At 54.7% G+C, this 13405-nt stretch overlaps 1 protein-coding gene across 7 annotated transcripts in view; it reads left to right on the forward strand.

Moving 5' to 3' along the window:
• Nucleotides 1-13405, forward strand: part of NAV1 (neuron navigator 1) — a 286217-nt gene that overhangs the window by 178140 nt on the left and 94672 nt on the right. For all 7 annotated transcript variants that reach the window (XM_075528821.1, XM_075528818.1, XM_075528822.1 and 4 more), the window contains 2 exons: nt 2839-2941; nt 10086-10451. In XM_075528821.1, coding sequence (XP_075384936.1) covers nt 2839-2941; nt 10086-10451 — 469 coding nt within the window. The remainder of the gene's footprint in view (nt 1-2838; nt 2942-10085; nt 10452-13405) is intronic.

Below are 13405 nucleotides of genomic sequence, written 5' to 3' on the forward strand. Positions count from 1 at the left end.
CTTCCCTACCCCAGCTCGGGGTGGGGGGTGGGGTGTTTCTCTGCAGATGTTGGTGTGCTTGCAGTGCCAGGGTGTCCACATGCTGCCAGCACAGCCATTTTGTGTGTGTGTGTGTGTGTGTGTGTGTTTTGACACACCGGATGATTCGAGTAGAAAGAACAACTTTGGTTAAACAGGCCTGGGTAGACTCTGCTGGCTGCCTGCCACGACAGACCGTGGGAGGGGCCTGGCATGGAACCCTGTGCAGGGTGAACATTCCGCACCCCACAGTCCCTTGCGTTGGCACGTGAGCACATGTATGTTGGGCATGTGGCATCGCTTGCCCGTAGCCTCTATGCTCTGGATGTGACCAGTGTGCTCTGTGGTTTTTGTGTGCGTGGAAGGAGTTCCCACCCTGGACTGCAGTATCCTGGTGGCTGAGGGGGGCCACCTGTGAGTTCACACGGTGATGGCGGATTTGACAACACTGCCAGGCACTATCTCAGCCTCCAGGACAAAGACATCCTCCCTGGGGACTCCGTCTGCAAGGACATTTGCAAGGACATTTGAAGTGTCAGCCTCAGTAGCTTCTCGCCTGCAGATGCTGGGGGAGCCTCGCCTACAGCCACGCCTGTGCTCCACTGCCCTGTAGGAGCTAACAGGGCACCGGCAGGCAGTGTCCTGCGCCAGAGAACCCAGGCCAGGGAGGAGGTGAGGTGGGACTGCCTGTGGTTCCCTGCTGCCCACAGCGTGGTCACCAGAAGGCCTTTTGTGTAGCTCACCTTCATGTGGGTAAGCCCCCAGTGTAAGGATTTTCCCTCACTGCCATCGAGTCAATTCTGTAAGTGCGTCACCCACTTATGCCACCTGGGCTCCTGAGATAGGCCACGGAGGTCATGATGTGTCCAATTGTCCCCCAGCCAAGGTAAAGTGCCTGCAGCCACCTGAACACTAGCAGCCTTCTCTTTGTGTCCATGTCGGTCCCCCTGCCCCTGGGCTTCAGGCTGACCCCCTCCCTGTCTGTGACCCGGGAATGTGGAGCCCCAGAAGCACCCCTCACCCTCCACCCACCCCCAGCACCATCCTGAGCTGAGCCTTTGAGAAGCAGGGTGGCATGCCCAGCATGGCCACCAGGGGACACTGCTGGGGCACAAGGGTGTTTCAGAGGATTGTCCCTGTGGAACTTGTTCCCACCTAGGAGCATAGAACAGATCTCAGGGTGGGGGTGGTGGGAGGTGACCCCAGTCAGTTAAGCTCTGTCCCAGCCGCTTCCTCCACGTGCTGCAAGCCTGTCTCTGGACAGGCTGCCTGGGGCTGGCGTTCTTCCGCTGGCATCTCTGCCGTCCTCACCCAGCTGCTGTCCTCACCCAGCTGCTGTGCCCCAAGACTGCAGCCCCAGCCTGTGCAGGGAGGCCAGTGCAGAAGTCTCAGGGCTGAGCTGGTGTCTTCAAGGGAGAGGCATGGCAGCCTGGTTCGGGCAGTGGGACTCGGGATGGGTCCTTGTCTCTGTCAATTTTACAGTTCTCTCTGGTCCTAGAGCATCAGGGAACACCGAGTGGCCCTGCTAAGATAGGCTGTCTCCTGTGTGGCCTAAACCTGGTCCCTTTAACGTCATCTGCCCACTCCAGAGCCCCCCTGCACCTTGCACCAACCAGCTCTGTGTTTGGTGCTGTTGGTGCCGAGAGCGTCCTATTGAGAGAAACGTGGTTCCTTCCTGAGCTCTGACCTGGCTTGTGTGGTAGGAACGTGGCCACGGGCAATGTGCTTGGGTCTCTGAGACTCAGTTTTCCCATCTGGACGGGGCAGTAGCACAGACCTCCCAGAAACGCTGTGAGGCCGGAAGTCGCTGAGGGCTGGGCTCTGGGCGCACACACAGAGCTGATCATCTTGCTTTGCGGGCCTGCCCCGCCCTGGGGGGTAATGTGTGTGTGCCTTTTCCTGCATCTCTGCTACACCCCTGTGGAAAGCACCTCCCACATGTTGGGAATGTGCCCAGAAGCCTGTCTCTTGGCACCAGCTTTGCTACACCCCATGTAGCACGTTAGACCAAAGCTTTAAAATACAGATAGACTTTCTGACCGTGCCTGTGTCCCACGCAAAGCCGTCAGTTAGAGCCACAGGGCAGCTTGGCATGGTGGCACGTGCCAGGGTGAAGAGGCATTGCCAGCCATGGGAGAGAAGCCAGGGCTGGGTGCCGAACACAGGCCGCTGACAAAGAATCCCTCCCTTCTCCTGGTCTCCCAAACATGAACTCCCTCTGCGGACCCTGCAGATCCCCCCTCTCACCTTCTGCAGCCCCCTGGGGCAGGGAAGCGGGGGGGGGGGGGCAGCCAAGTCAGGGTGAGGTGCTGTTTCCAAAAAGGTGCCCTGGGAGGTTCTGGAGGGTGGTGCTGCCTGGCTCCCCGCCCACCCCTCCCAGCCCTCCCTTGGCCAAAGACAGTCAAGGCAACTGCCTGCCAGCCGGGACTGTGTCTTGGAAAATACCTCATGAAGGGATTCAGAAATGTTCCCTTTGGCAGCTCAGAGAACATAGCAGTCCTGCTGAGAGCTGCCCCCCCTCTTCCACTAGCCAGTTGTTACACGTCCAGTCCACAGTCATACTGGACAGGAGTCTCAGCAGGGGGCAGCTCCTTCCATGTTGGGAAGCCTTGCCTTGGGGTCAGAGCCATGGAAGCGGGGCTCAAGGGCCTGGGAACAAGTCTATGGCTTGGGTCCCTCCCGGGGCTGGGGCTTCAGGGGCTCCACAGTATGCATTGAGGACTTCTGGGAAGACCTACGTGACTGGCCATCACTGGGATCACTATGGGCGCCCCAGTAGTCAGCCCTCTTGACTCATGTAGCCTGTCCTTGCTCTCTCAGACCCCGAGTCCCAGAGGAAAAGGACTGTGCAGAATGTCCTGGATCTTCGACAGAACTTGGAGGAGACCATGTCCAGCCTTCGAGGCTCCCAGGTGACTCACAGGTGAGTTGTGCTCTCCCCCCCTGCCTACCCCTCGCCGCCACCCCTCCTCCACCCCTTGACGGAGACAGCTGGACAGCCTGACCCAAGATCTTGCCGCCTTGAGCCGGAGGATTCGCACACAATAAGCCTAAGGGTGTAGGAAGTCGAAGTTGTCAAGCAACCCGCTGTCTGGCCCTGGGTGCTCACGTCGCCTCCTCTGTAATAGGGTGTTTACCGGTCTCTGCTGGTCTCAGATTCCAGCACCCAGCACCGGTTCACTCCCTTTAGACGCCCATGAGTGGGCCTGCCGAGCACAGCAGCACCCACACCAGGTCCCTCAGATTCTGTGCTCTGGGTGTGCCCCCACTCACCCCTTGTGGATACCTCAGCGTTCTAGCTGCCTGGGGCACTCCCCCCTCCCGCACCCCTACCCCCAGAGCAGCATCCTGGCCACAGCCTCGGTCATGACTCAGAGTTTCCCCCACCCCCACCCCCTCCTTGGCTGCCCAGATGAGCTCATGCTGTCAGCTCTAAGGGGGCCAGGGCTGGGCGCCACTCTGGGTACATTGGGAAATCACGGGGGGTGGGGGGGTGGGGGGGGAAGGCCTGGAACAGGAAGGCTGGGGGAAAGACAGGCAAGCTCCCCATTTGGACTGGAGCGGGGTTCCGCCCCATCTCCTGGGGTTGGGAAGTTGAGAGCCAAGTTGGGACATGGGGCAGTGTGGGGATTAGGGCGTTTCTTAGCCCAAGTGGTCACCAGACAAACCCTCTCCCGTCATGTCTCCGTCCATGGTGGGGTTGTGGGGGACTGTGAGGTAGGACTGGACGAAGCCTCCACTCACACGGACTCTAGTTCTGCCCACTGTGCCTCCCTGCCCACAGCCCACCCCCCACCTTGGATGCTCAGTTCTTTGCTCTTGGCTTCTCAATGGGGACTGGGGGAGTCGAAGCCCCAGCTCTCTAGGGATGCCTCTGTTCCAGCCAGCAGGACCCTGAGTAGAAAGGAAGGTGTTCGAGGAGGTCTGAGGAAAAGTGGGTGGTGGTGGAGCTGCAGGAGGCCCCACTGCATCTGTCCACGTCCACCCCGCCCGACAGGCCCCAGCAGCCACCCAGGGTGGGGGGCAGAAGCCCCATGATGAGATCCTGCAGTTCCTCCCTCCCCCCTAAGGGAAGTTGTTGGGTGCACACCCTGCTCGGAGTTACCTGACAGCCCCGTGCCAAAGCAGCCAGAAAGTGCTGGGCTGCTGAGAGTCACACCCCAGGTGACACACCCACACGTGGGAGGCAGCAGCCCCACCTCCCACAAGCAGCAGGGTAGGGTGACCCAGGTGGGGCGTCTGCTGGAGGTGCAGTGGGGTGTTTGGTGTACAGTTGACTGGGTCTGGGGGAGGTTAGCCTCAGGCCCCTGGCTTCTGTCTCCCTCGATGGGAAAAGAACCAGGAGGCGGCGTGGCTTCTGTTTACTGTGCACCCACAGCCACTTCCTCTCTCAGCCTTTGGTTTCTATTATTCCGCTTCCACGCTGTGGGAGCCCAAATAATGCGCCCTGACATCTTATTGGCTCTTTGCAGAGTTCTTTCCACCGGTCAGCTCTTCACTCAGCCTTGGTGCTGGGCAGGTTGCCTGCCTGCTTCCCACCCCCAGCCAGTTCGAGAAGGAATGACTGAGGCTGTGGAGAGGGAGACAGTCACAGCAGACCCCAGGTGTGCAGGCAGCAAGCTGAGAGCCTGTGGCCACTCTGCGCCAGCACAGGGCGGGGCACCCGCCCCTCACAGCAGACAGAGAGGCCCTACCCTGGAGGAACTGCAGCGCTGTGAGGGTGATTGACACCCTAGGCTCCACAGGCGAACCCTAGATTCACTTCCCTTTGGAAACCTCCATTTCTTTGCCGCTTCCTCCGTTTCTGCTGGCCTGGTGCCCTCAGGAAGGGAGAAGGGCTGGGTCTTCAGGGGCCTGAGCTGGAGAGATATTGACCCTCTGCCATGCCCCTGCCCTGGGCCCACAGCTCTCCCCACTCCAAAAAATGGCTTCCCCAGAAAGGGGCCCAGTTGGCAGGCTGTGGGGCAGGGCTGGCTCTACCAAGCTGGTGTGGGGGTTGTATGACCGGCTGTGCTGCTGCTGAGTTTGGGGCACACAAGATAGTGTGAAGCCAGAGGCACTTTAAAGCAGAGAGAGCCAAGCAGGGGACAGGTCAGGAATAGAACTGAAGAACCTGGACATTCAAGGCCAGCCATACCCCTAGCCTTCCCACGGTGGAGTCTAACGACCAGACCAGCTCTCCTGAAGGCCCCAGTCACCCTGGCAGCGTGGCCGCATCGCCCTCTTTTTCCTCTGGCTGCATCATCAGCTTGTTTGCCCCAAGCACTGGCCCTGCAGGGCAGCACGCCCACCGTGGGTTGGTTTGCTCCTTGCTGATTCATCCTTGAGCACTGACTGCACCCCAGGCACTGCACAAGGTGCCGAAACACAGTGGGATCAAGGCAGCGGTCCCACCAGGACCAGCCTGCTTTCAGGAAACTTCCATTCGCTCTGAGAAGATGAGAGGCCTGGGATTACAGAGACTAGTGGCCCAGCCCAGCACCCAGAGAAGAGCCTGCAGGGCTGTTGGGGACCCAAGGGAGAGGCAGGGCAGACCTGGGCCCAGAGAAGGAACCCTTAGGAAGGTGAAACGCTAATTGCCCTGCTTGCCAGGACTCGTCCAGCCAGGGCTGGACTTCTGCAGAGATTGCCATCATGCTAGCGTCAGGTTCAAGAGCTGTACGGCTCCCTCTAGATCCTTTGACATGGAGCCCCGGGAGTGCAGTGGTTATTAAAGTGTTCAGTTGCTAACTGAAAAGTCAGTAGTTCGAACTCACCATTGTGCTGAAAGATGGGGTCGTTCAGCTTTGGTAAAAATGTCCACCTTGAGCACGCTGCGGGGTGGATTGACACTGCCCTCCAGGGCAGCCACGAGTCGGAATTGGCCTGAGGGCCGTGGGTTTGGGTTTGTGGTTCGTTCTCTTGACCCACGGTCTCAAAAGAAAGCCCAGGGCCCCGAGTTCCCTGCAGACCATGGTGGAGGATTGTCTTTCCTCAAGGAAGAGATAAATCAAGAAATGGATGTGTTTACGGACAGAAGATGGCTTTGTAGAACTCAAGCCCAGCCACAGGTTGACTTGTTGCTAGGTGCCATCAAGTTGGTTCCGCCTCAGAGCCACCCTGTGTGTACTCTGAACAAAACGCTCCCTGTCCTGCCCCATCCTCGCAAGGTCCTTCTGGTTGAGCCCACTGCTGCAGCCGGTGGGTCAGTCCATCTTGCCGAGGGTCTTCCTCTTGACTTAGTGGGATGTCCTTCTCCAGGGACTGTCTCTCCTGATGCCACGCTCAAAGTTGAAGTCGCCCATCTTTGCCTCGAAGGAGCATTCTGACTGTACTTCTTCCAAAACAGATTTGTGTGTTCGTTGCCAGCCTGTGGTACTTTCCAAAATCTTCACCAGCACCATAATTCAAACGCCCTCTTCGTCTTCCTTATTCTTCGTCCAACTTTCACACGCATGTGAAGGGATGAAAATACCATGGCTTGGGTCAGGTGCCCTTTAGTCCGTAACGTAACAGCCTTGTTCTTCAATGCTTTGAAAAGGTCGTGTGCAGCAGATTTACCCTGTGCAGTGTGTCGCTTGGTCTATTCACTGCTGCTTCCATGAGCATCAAGTATGGATACAAGCGAGATGAAATCACAGACAACTTCCACCTTTTCTCTCGCTGTGCTCTTTGAGAAGAGGAGAGACCCGGGGCTGCAGTAACTAGAGACCAAAGCAAGATGGTGCCCAGCCCAGCAGACAGTTTGTTACGTCAGTCTAGTGGTGAGGATTTCAGTCTTCTTTTACATTGAGTTGTGATCCATACTGAAGGCTGGAAATCTTCGTCTTCACCAACCAGTGGTTCAAGTCCTCACTTTGAGCAAGAAAGATGATTTCATCTGCATATCGCAGATTGTTACTTCCCCTTCTGATCTTGATTCCAAGTTCTTCTTCATGTAGCCTCTGTTTCTTTGCTCAGTATACAGATTGAATAAGTATGATGGGAGGATGCAACTTTGACCGACACTTTTCCTGGTTTTAAACTCTTATTCTGTTACCCGCCTCTTGATCCATGTGCAAATTCCACATGAACGCAATGAAGTGTTCTGGAATAGCCATTCTTCTCAAGGCTCTCCATAGGCTGTTATGTCCCACACAGTTGGATGCCTTTGCATAGTCAGTAAAACACAAGCAGACATGTTTTTAGTATTCTCTGCTGTGAGCCAAGATCCACCTGACCTCAGCTATGATAGCTCTTGTCCCACGTCCTCTTCTGAATCCGGCCTGAACCTCTGGCAGCTCCCTGTCAGTGCTGCTGCAACTGTTGTTGAATGATCTTCAGTAAAATTTTGCTTGCATGTGATATCGATGATATTGTTCTATAGTTTGAGCATTCTGTTGCAACACTTTTCTTTGGGATGGGTTCAAATATGGATCTCTTCCGGTCAATTGGCCACCTCGGTGTTTCCCACGTTTCTTGTCATAGACGACTGAGTGCTTCCAGTGCTTCATCAGCTGTTGAAACATTTCATTGCGTACTCCATCAATTCCTGGAGCCTTGGTTTTGGCTAATGCTTTCAGTGCAGCTTGAACTTCTTCCTTCGGGTCTATTGGTTCTTGTTCATATGCTCCCTCCAGAAATGGCGGAATGCTGCCTAGGTTTTGGTACAATGACTGTGTGTTCTTTCCTTCTTCGTTTGATGCTTCCTGCATCATTCTATATGTTACCAATAGAGTATTTCAGAATTGCTACTAGAAGCTTGACTTTTCTCTTGAGTTCTTTTATTTTTCGATAGGCCGAGCGTGTTCTCTCATTTTGATTTTCTAACTCGATCTCTGCACGTCATTATAGTGTTTTACTCTGCATTCTCAAGCTGCCCATTGGCATGTTCTGTTCATCATTTCTTCCATTTGCCTTAGCTACTCCACAACCAAGGACCAGTGTCAGGGCCTCTTCTGACATCCACTTTGATCTTTTCTTTCTTTCGTGTCTTTTTCACGACCTCTTGCTTTCTTCGTGGACGAAGTTCTCGATGTCCTCCCACAGCTCTTCCGTCCTTAGGACTGTTATCACAGCTCTTCTGTCATTAGCCTTCAATGTGTCAAGTCTGTTCTTGAGGTGTTCTCGAAATTCAGGTGGGAGAGACTCTAGGTCATATTTTGGCTTTCATGACCTTGCTTTAATTTTTTTCAGCTTGAACCTGAACTTACTTACGTATAAGCAAGTGATGGTCTGTTCCACAGTCAGCCCCTGACCTGGTGATAGCTGTCAAAATTGAGCTTCTCCGTCATCCCGTCCCACAGATGTAATCAATCAACTTCTGTGTATCCCATCTGGAGAAGTCCACGTGTATAGTCACCTTTTGGGTTGTTGAAAAAAGACATCTGCAATGAAGAGTCACTGGTCTTGCACAATTCTGCCTTGTGATTTCCAGCTTCGTTTCTATCACCAAGACCCTTTTTTCCAATTCTTGTTCCTTCCTCGGTTTCCAACTTTTGCATTCCAATCACTGACAGTTATCAGTGCATCTTAGTGGCATGTTTGACAATTTCAGACTGAAGACATTGTTAGAATTTACTTTCTTCATCTCTAACCTTAGTGGTTGGTCCATAAATCTGAATAATAGTTGTACTGATTGGATTTCCTTGTGGATAGATATAATCCTATCACAGACACCATTGTAATTCATTGATTTTTTTTTTTTAGATTCATCGATCTTAAAATGTCCTTTTTGACAGTGAAATGTGACGTCATTCCTCTTGAATCTGTCATTGCTGGCATAGTCAACCATATGATTTGCTGCTTCATAATGACCAATACCAGGCCATCTCAGCTCCCTGCTAGAATATTATTTTTATGCATTCCATTTCATTTGTTACAACTTCCAGTTTTCCTAGATTCATACCTCATACATTCCAAGTTCCAATTATTAATTGATGCTTGCAGCTCTTTCTTCTCATTTAGAGTCTCGTGCCTCATCAGCAAATGAAGGTTCCAAAGGCTCTAACCCCCACTGGCTGCACTCCATCCACATCATTATCGTGGACTCGAAGAAGGCAGCCCTTCCTCATGTTTTGAGTGTCTTCTGACCTGACGGGCTCATCTTCTGGCACTGTCTCTGACAATGTTCTGCTTCCGTTCATGAGATCTTTAGAATCTGACAACACTTTGATGCCATCCATAAGGCTTCACCAAGCCCTGTGAAGCAGAGAGCCAATTCCTCCGCGTAGTCTGTCCTTAGGAAACCATGCTGCAAACTGTTCACGTGGGTCTTTGAAATACCAGTGAGATAGCTTTCAGCATCACAGCCACACACAGCCACCATAGGACACACTGACAGCCAAGTGGTGACAGACCCCATTTCATTTCCTCAGCCTTGCCTGGCTTCGTTGGACCAAGAGACATAGCTGAGTGGGGCTGGGTAGAGTAGAATTCGCTGTTTCTACCCCAACCCCAAGCCAGGTCTTGCCTCTAAACAGATCCCAGATGCAATTCCGCTCTGTGGCCCTCTGAATGCCCTAGCGGCAGGCTATCTTGCACTAACCCTGCCCTTGCTTCCTTAGCCCAGCCTAGCAGACCTGGAGGCGCTGGACTGTGGAGACCCCACCTTCACCCCCTCGTGCATCTTCCTGGGTTCTCCCCTTTGTCTAGTGAAGCCTGCTTCTATTTCCTGGGGAAGCTCTGCCTTTTCCCCTGCTGCCCTAGGCCTGTAACTGGGAGCCAGTCCTACACCTCTTGTTCCCAAAGCCTTATGAGAACCTCACCTCTCCTCCAGGCTTTCCTTGGCCCTTTTTAAGCAACTGGCTCTCATCGGCCCATTCACTGTAAAGAATCATCAAGGTCCCTGAAGCTCAGGTAACCAGTCTCTCCCACCTCCCCAAGAGGTCCCATAAGCCCTTTCTGGTGGAGCACCTTCCAAATAGCAGGCGTGGCACTGGGCTGACCATAGATGCTCCCCACAGCTCCGTGAGCTAGTTAGGCCGTTCTCCCTAGGCAGTGGAGCAGACTCCTGGAGTGGCGGGCAGGCATCGCTGGGCTGCAGGGTGAAGGTACAAGAGGCAGACAGCTGAGCTGCGGAGTAAAACGATGCCCTTCTCTCTGCCCAGCTCGCTGGAGATGACCTGCTATGACAGCGACGATGCCAACCCTCGCAGCGTCTCCAGCCTCTCCAACCGCTCCTCTCCGCTCTCGTGGCGCTATGGCCAGTCCAGCCCGCGGCTGCAGGCGGGCGACGCACCGTCGGTGGGCGGGAGCTGCCGCTCGGAGGGGACGCCCGCCTGGTACATGCACGGGGAGCGGGCGCAGTACTCCCACACCATGCCCATGCGCAGCCCCAGCAAGCTCAGCCACATCTCCCGCCTGGAGCTGGTTGAGTCCCTGGACTCGGATGAGGTGGACCTCAAGTCCGGCTACATGAGCGACAGCGACCTCATGGGCAAGACCATGACGGAAGTCGACGACATCACCACCGGGTAAGCGCGCACCATCGGGGTGGGGTCCGGGATGTGGAGCCGAACACAGGACTGAGTCATGGTTCCCCAGCTGTGCCCAAGCTGCCCTGGTTCTGTGCCCGCCCCCGAAATCTGATATGGGTTAGTCCAGACGAGTGGGTGGGGCCTAAATGGCAAGCAATGATTGGTCAATGAAGGCACCTCCCTCCTTGGTTTCTGTGGTTCTTTGACCTACAAACCCAAACCTGAGTCGATATCCATTTGGGACAAAGTCGAACTCTGAGTTTCCGAGACTGGAACTGTTTGCGGGAGTAGAAAGCCCCAGCTTTCTCCAGCTCTTCTGCTCTCCTAGCTCTGGGGACCCTGGGCAACCTAATCCGCTTCCTCCTTTATCAAAAGAAGGTGATAGATTGTAAGCCCTCCTCCGTCCACCTCAAAGGGGTGCTGGAAAGAGAAACTGAAATTTATGTAAGTGAAGTGCTAGTCAGACAGAAACGGCAGTCCAAAACTCCCCTTCCCGTGCTGGGGGTCCCAGCCCTCTTGGCTCACCTCGTGGTTTCGTTCCCTGCAGACCGTCTGCCTAGATTCCTATGTCTTAGTCTCATCTCCAGTCGACTTAACGTCCCTCTGCGCGTTACCCCTCAGGGACCCTCGTCTCCTCTGTCTTTCATTGTCGGGGTTGGGCCTGTGGAGGTGACTGGGCAGTGAGGGAGGCAATAGGAAAAAACAAGGTACAGGAGACTCAGGGAGCTCTGGGACAACTGCTCCAAGCCCTGAGACTGGAGCGGCAATGGTTCCGGAAGCCTCTCTGGGGCATTCCTCAGTGGACTGCCACCTCCACTCTTCCTTGGTTTGCTGAGAACTGACCACCCCCCACGAAGGGATTACAAAGACGGTAACAATACCCCCTTCCCCACCTTCCCCTCTCAGGGGCTTAATATCTTATTCCCAGGGACTAGCTCCCCCCAGTAAAATCCCAGAACTTCAGGAGAACGGAAAGTAGCCCTCTGCAGAAAAGTGTCAGTGCCAAGCCCCGGGCCATTCACTGTTTCCCACCCATGAAGATAAACTTGGAGGGATCGGCTCAGGGCCTGTCCAGCTGATGAGGCGGCTCCGCAGCAAAACAACTGACTCATGAATGGGCTGTTTACTGCCTGGAAACCCCAGGGGCCAGCCCAGCCTCATGCTCAGTTCAGCTGCTTGGAGCTGGGACCAGAGAGGTCAACCAGTACATGGCCTTAGGCTCCTCCTGAGGCCAGTGGCCTATGGTGGGCTGGACGGAGAGACGAGGAAACAGATGGTAGAGCCCTACCCTGCCTCTGCTATTCACCACCGCCTCTGCCCAAGGAAGTATCAGGCTCCTGCCCTCAGAGAGTTTCCAGTCAGATAGGCAGAGAGAAGCTCAGCCTCTGGGGGCTGAAGGGCCCAGAAAGTCCCCCACATGTTGGAAGGGCTTCAGAGAACTCTCAGGCTGAGGAATCTGATGGAGCACTTGTCTAGGGAGCTTCCTACCTGGTAGAAGATAGAGCCCGCCCCACACAGGGTCAAAATATTCCCCACGTGTTAGAAGGCACAGGGCAGCTAACCTCGTTGGAGAGAGAGATCTCAGTCCGCGGGAGATGGCAGGACTTTGGGCACATACCAGCTGTAGGAACTTGGGTAAGGAAGCCTCTCTAAACTTCAGTTTGTCTGCCGGCTAAATGCAAGTGATGGTAGACCTCATCTCGTGAGTGGAATGTGAGTGTGAGCATTGAAGTGCTTAGAACAATGCCTGGCTCATTGTAAACGCTCAGGAATGTTGGTTGGTCGTATTTTAATTGCTATTATTATTGCTAGTGTTGCTATTGTCATTGTTCTTCTGGACTTGTCCGCAGGAGGTAAGGGGGCTGGTGCCCACTGAGGGTCCCAGGTTGCCAGCAGGATTGACTCAGAAGTTGCAGAAATAAGACTCGGAGGGAAAGACAGACCCATGAGCAGCTGAGCCGTCTGGACACATACATGTTGTGGTGCAGGGCCTGCAGCACTTTGGGGAAAGCACCTGCACCCCCCTTTCTCTAGCTCCTTTCCTCCGGAATCAACCCTGACAGCAGCGTTCACTGTGGCCGGCAGTGCGAAGCGCATGCACGCCCCTGTCCACACGCCCACTGACCGTAGGCCCCGAGGAGCCTGGAGTTCGACTAGGGACTATGGAACACGTGGGTCATGTGAAACGTGGAGTGTCCTGTAATCGATGCTCCTGCAGGTTTTCCAGGGGATTTACCAGATAATTTCACAGGCATTGTTGGTGTGTTTGTTACGTTTATGGTTGGGCTTCCCTGGGCAGTGGTAACAGCGCTTAAACACTGTTTGTTTGAAGGTTGCTCTGGCTTGTACTTCTCGGCCAGGCCTGGCAAAGCAGCCAGTGCTGGGGAGACTCCGTTTATCATCACCAGTCATGATAGTACGAGCAACCGCTTCTCAGTTATGTGTGTGTGTGTGTCTTTAGAAACAGGGTGCCCTTGATTCCGGCACACCTTTGTGCAGCCTTCTCTTGGTCGTCTCATCCCCGTGTGGTTTCCTCACACATATTTTCATGCAGAGAATGGCCTGTTCCTGAAAACAAACAAACGGTTTTCCTCTACATAAAACAGGGCCCTTTCCTTTCAGGGTGGCCAGCAACACTTCACCCACACGGCAACGGCCCACCCACCTGGCCAGCCTCTGCCCATCGTGCACTTTGCTGCTGCCCCCTGGAGAAGTAAGCTGCCCACCAACTTCCTCTTTCCCTGCCGGGCCGCCTGCTCTCCAAGCGAGCTGGCCAAGATGCTGTGCGCCTCGGACTCTCCATGTTCTCAGAGGCTCTACTTGGAGCTTCTTCCGAGACTGCTGTTCAGCCTCAAGCCAGCCCTCTGGCTCCTTGCTAACACTCGGCCCCCCTCCTGGGTTGCCCGTTGTTGACCACTTAAACCTACTGCTGTAGAGTCATAGCCATCCAG

Source organism: Tenrec ecaudatus, chromosome 1 (genome assembly GCF_050624435.1).
Source record: "Tenrec ecaudatus isolate mTenEca1 chromosome 1, mTenEca1.hap1, whole genome shotgun sequence".
NCBI classification, from domain to species: Eukaryota; Metazoa; Chordata; class Mammalia; order Afrosoricida; family Tenrecidae; genus Tenrec; species Tenrec ecaudatus.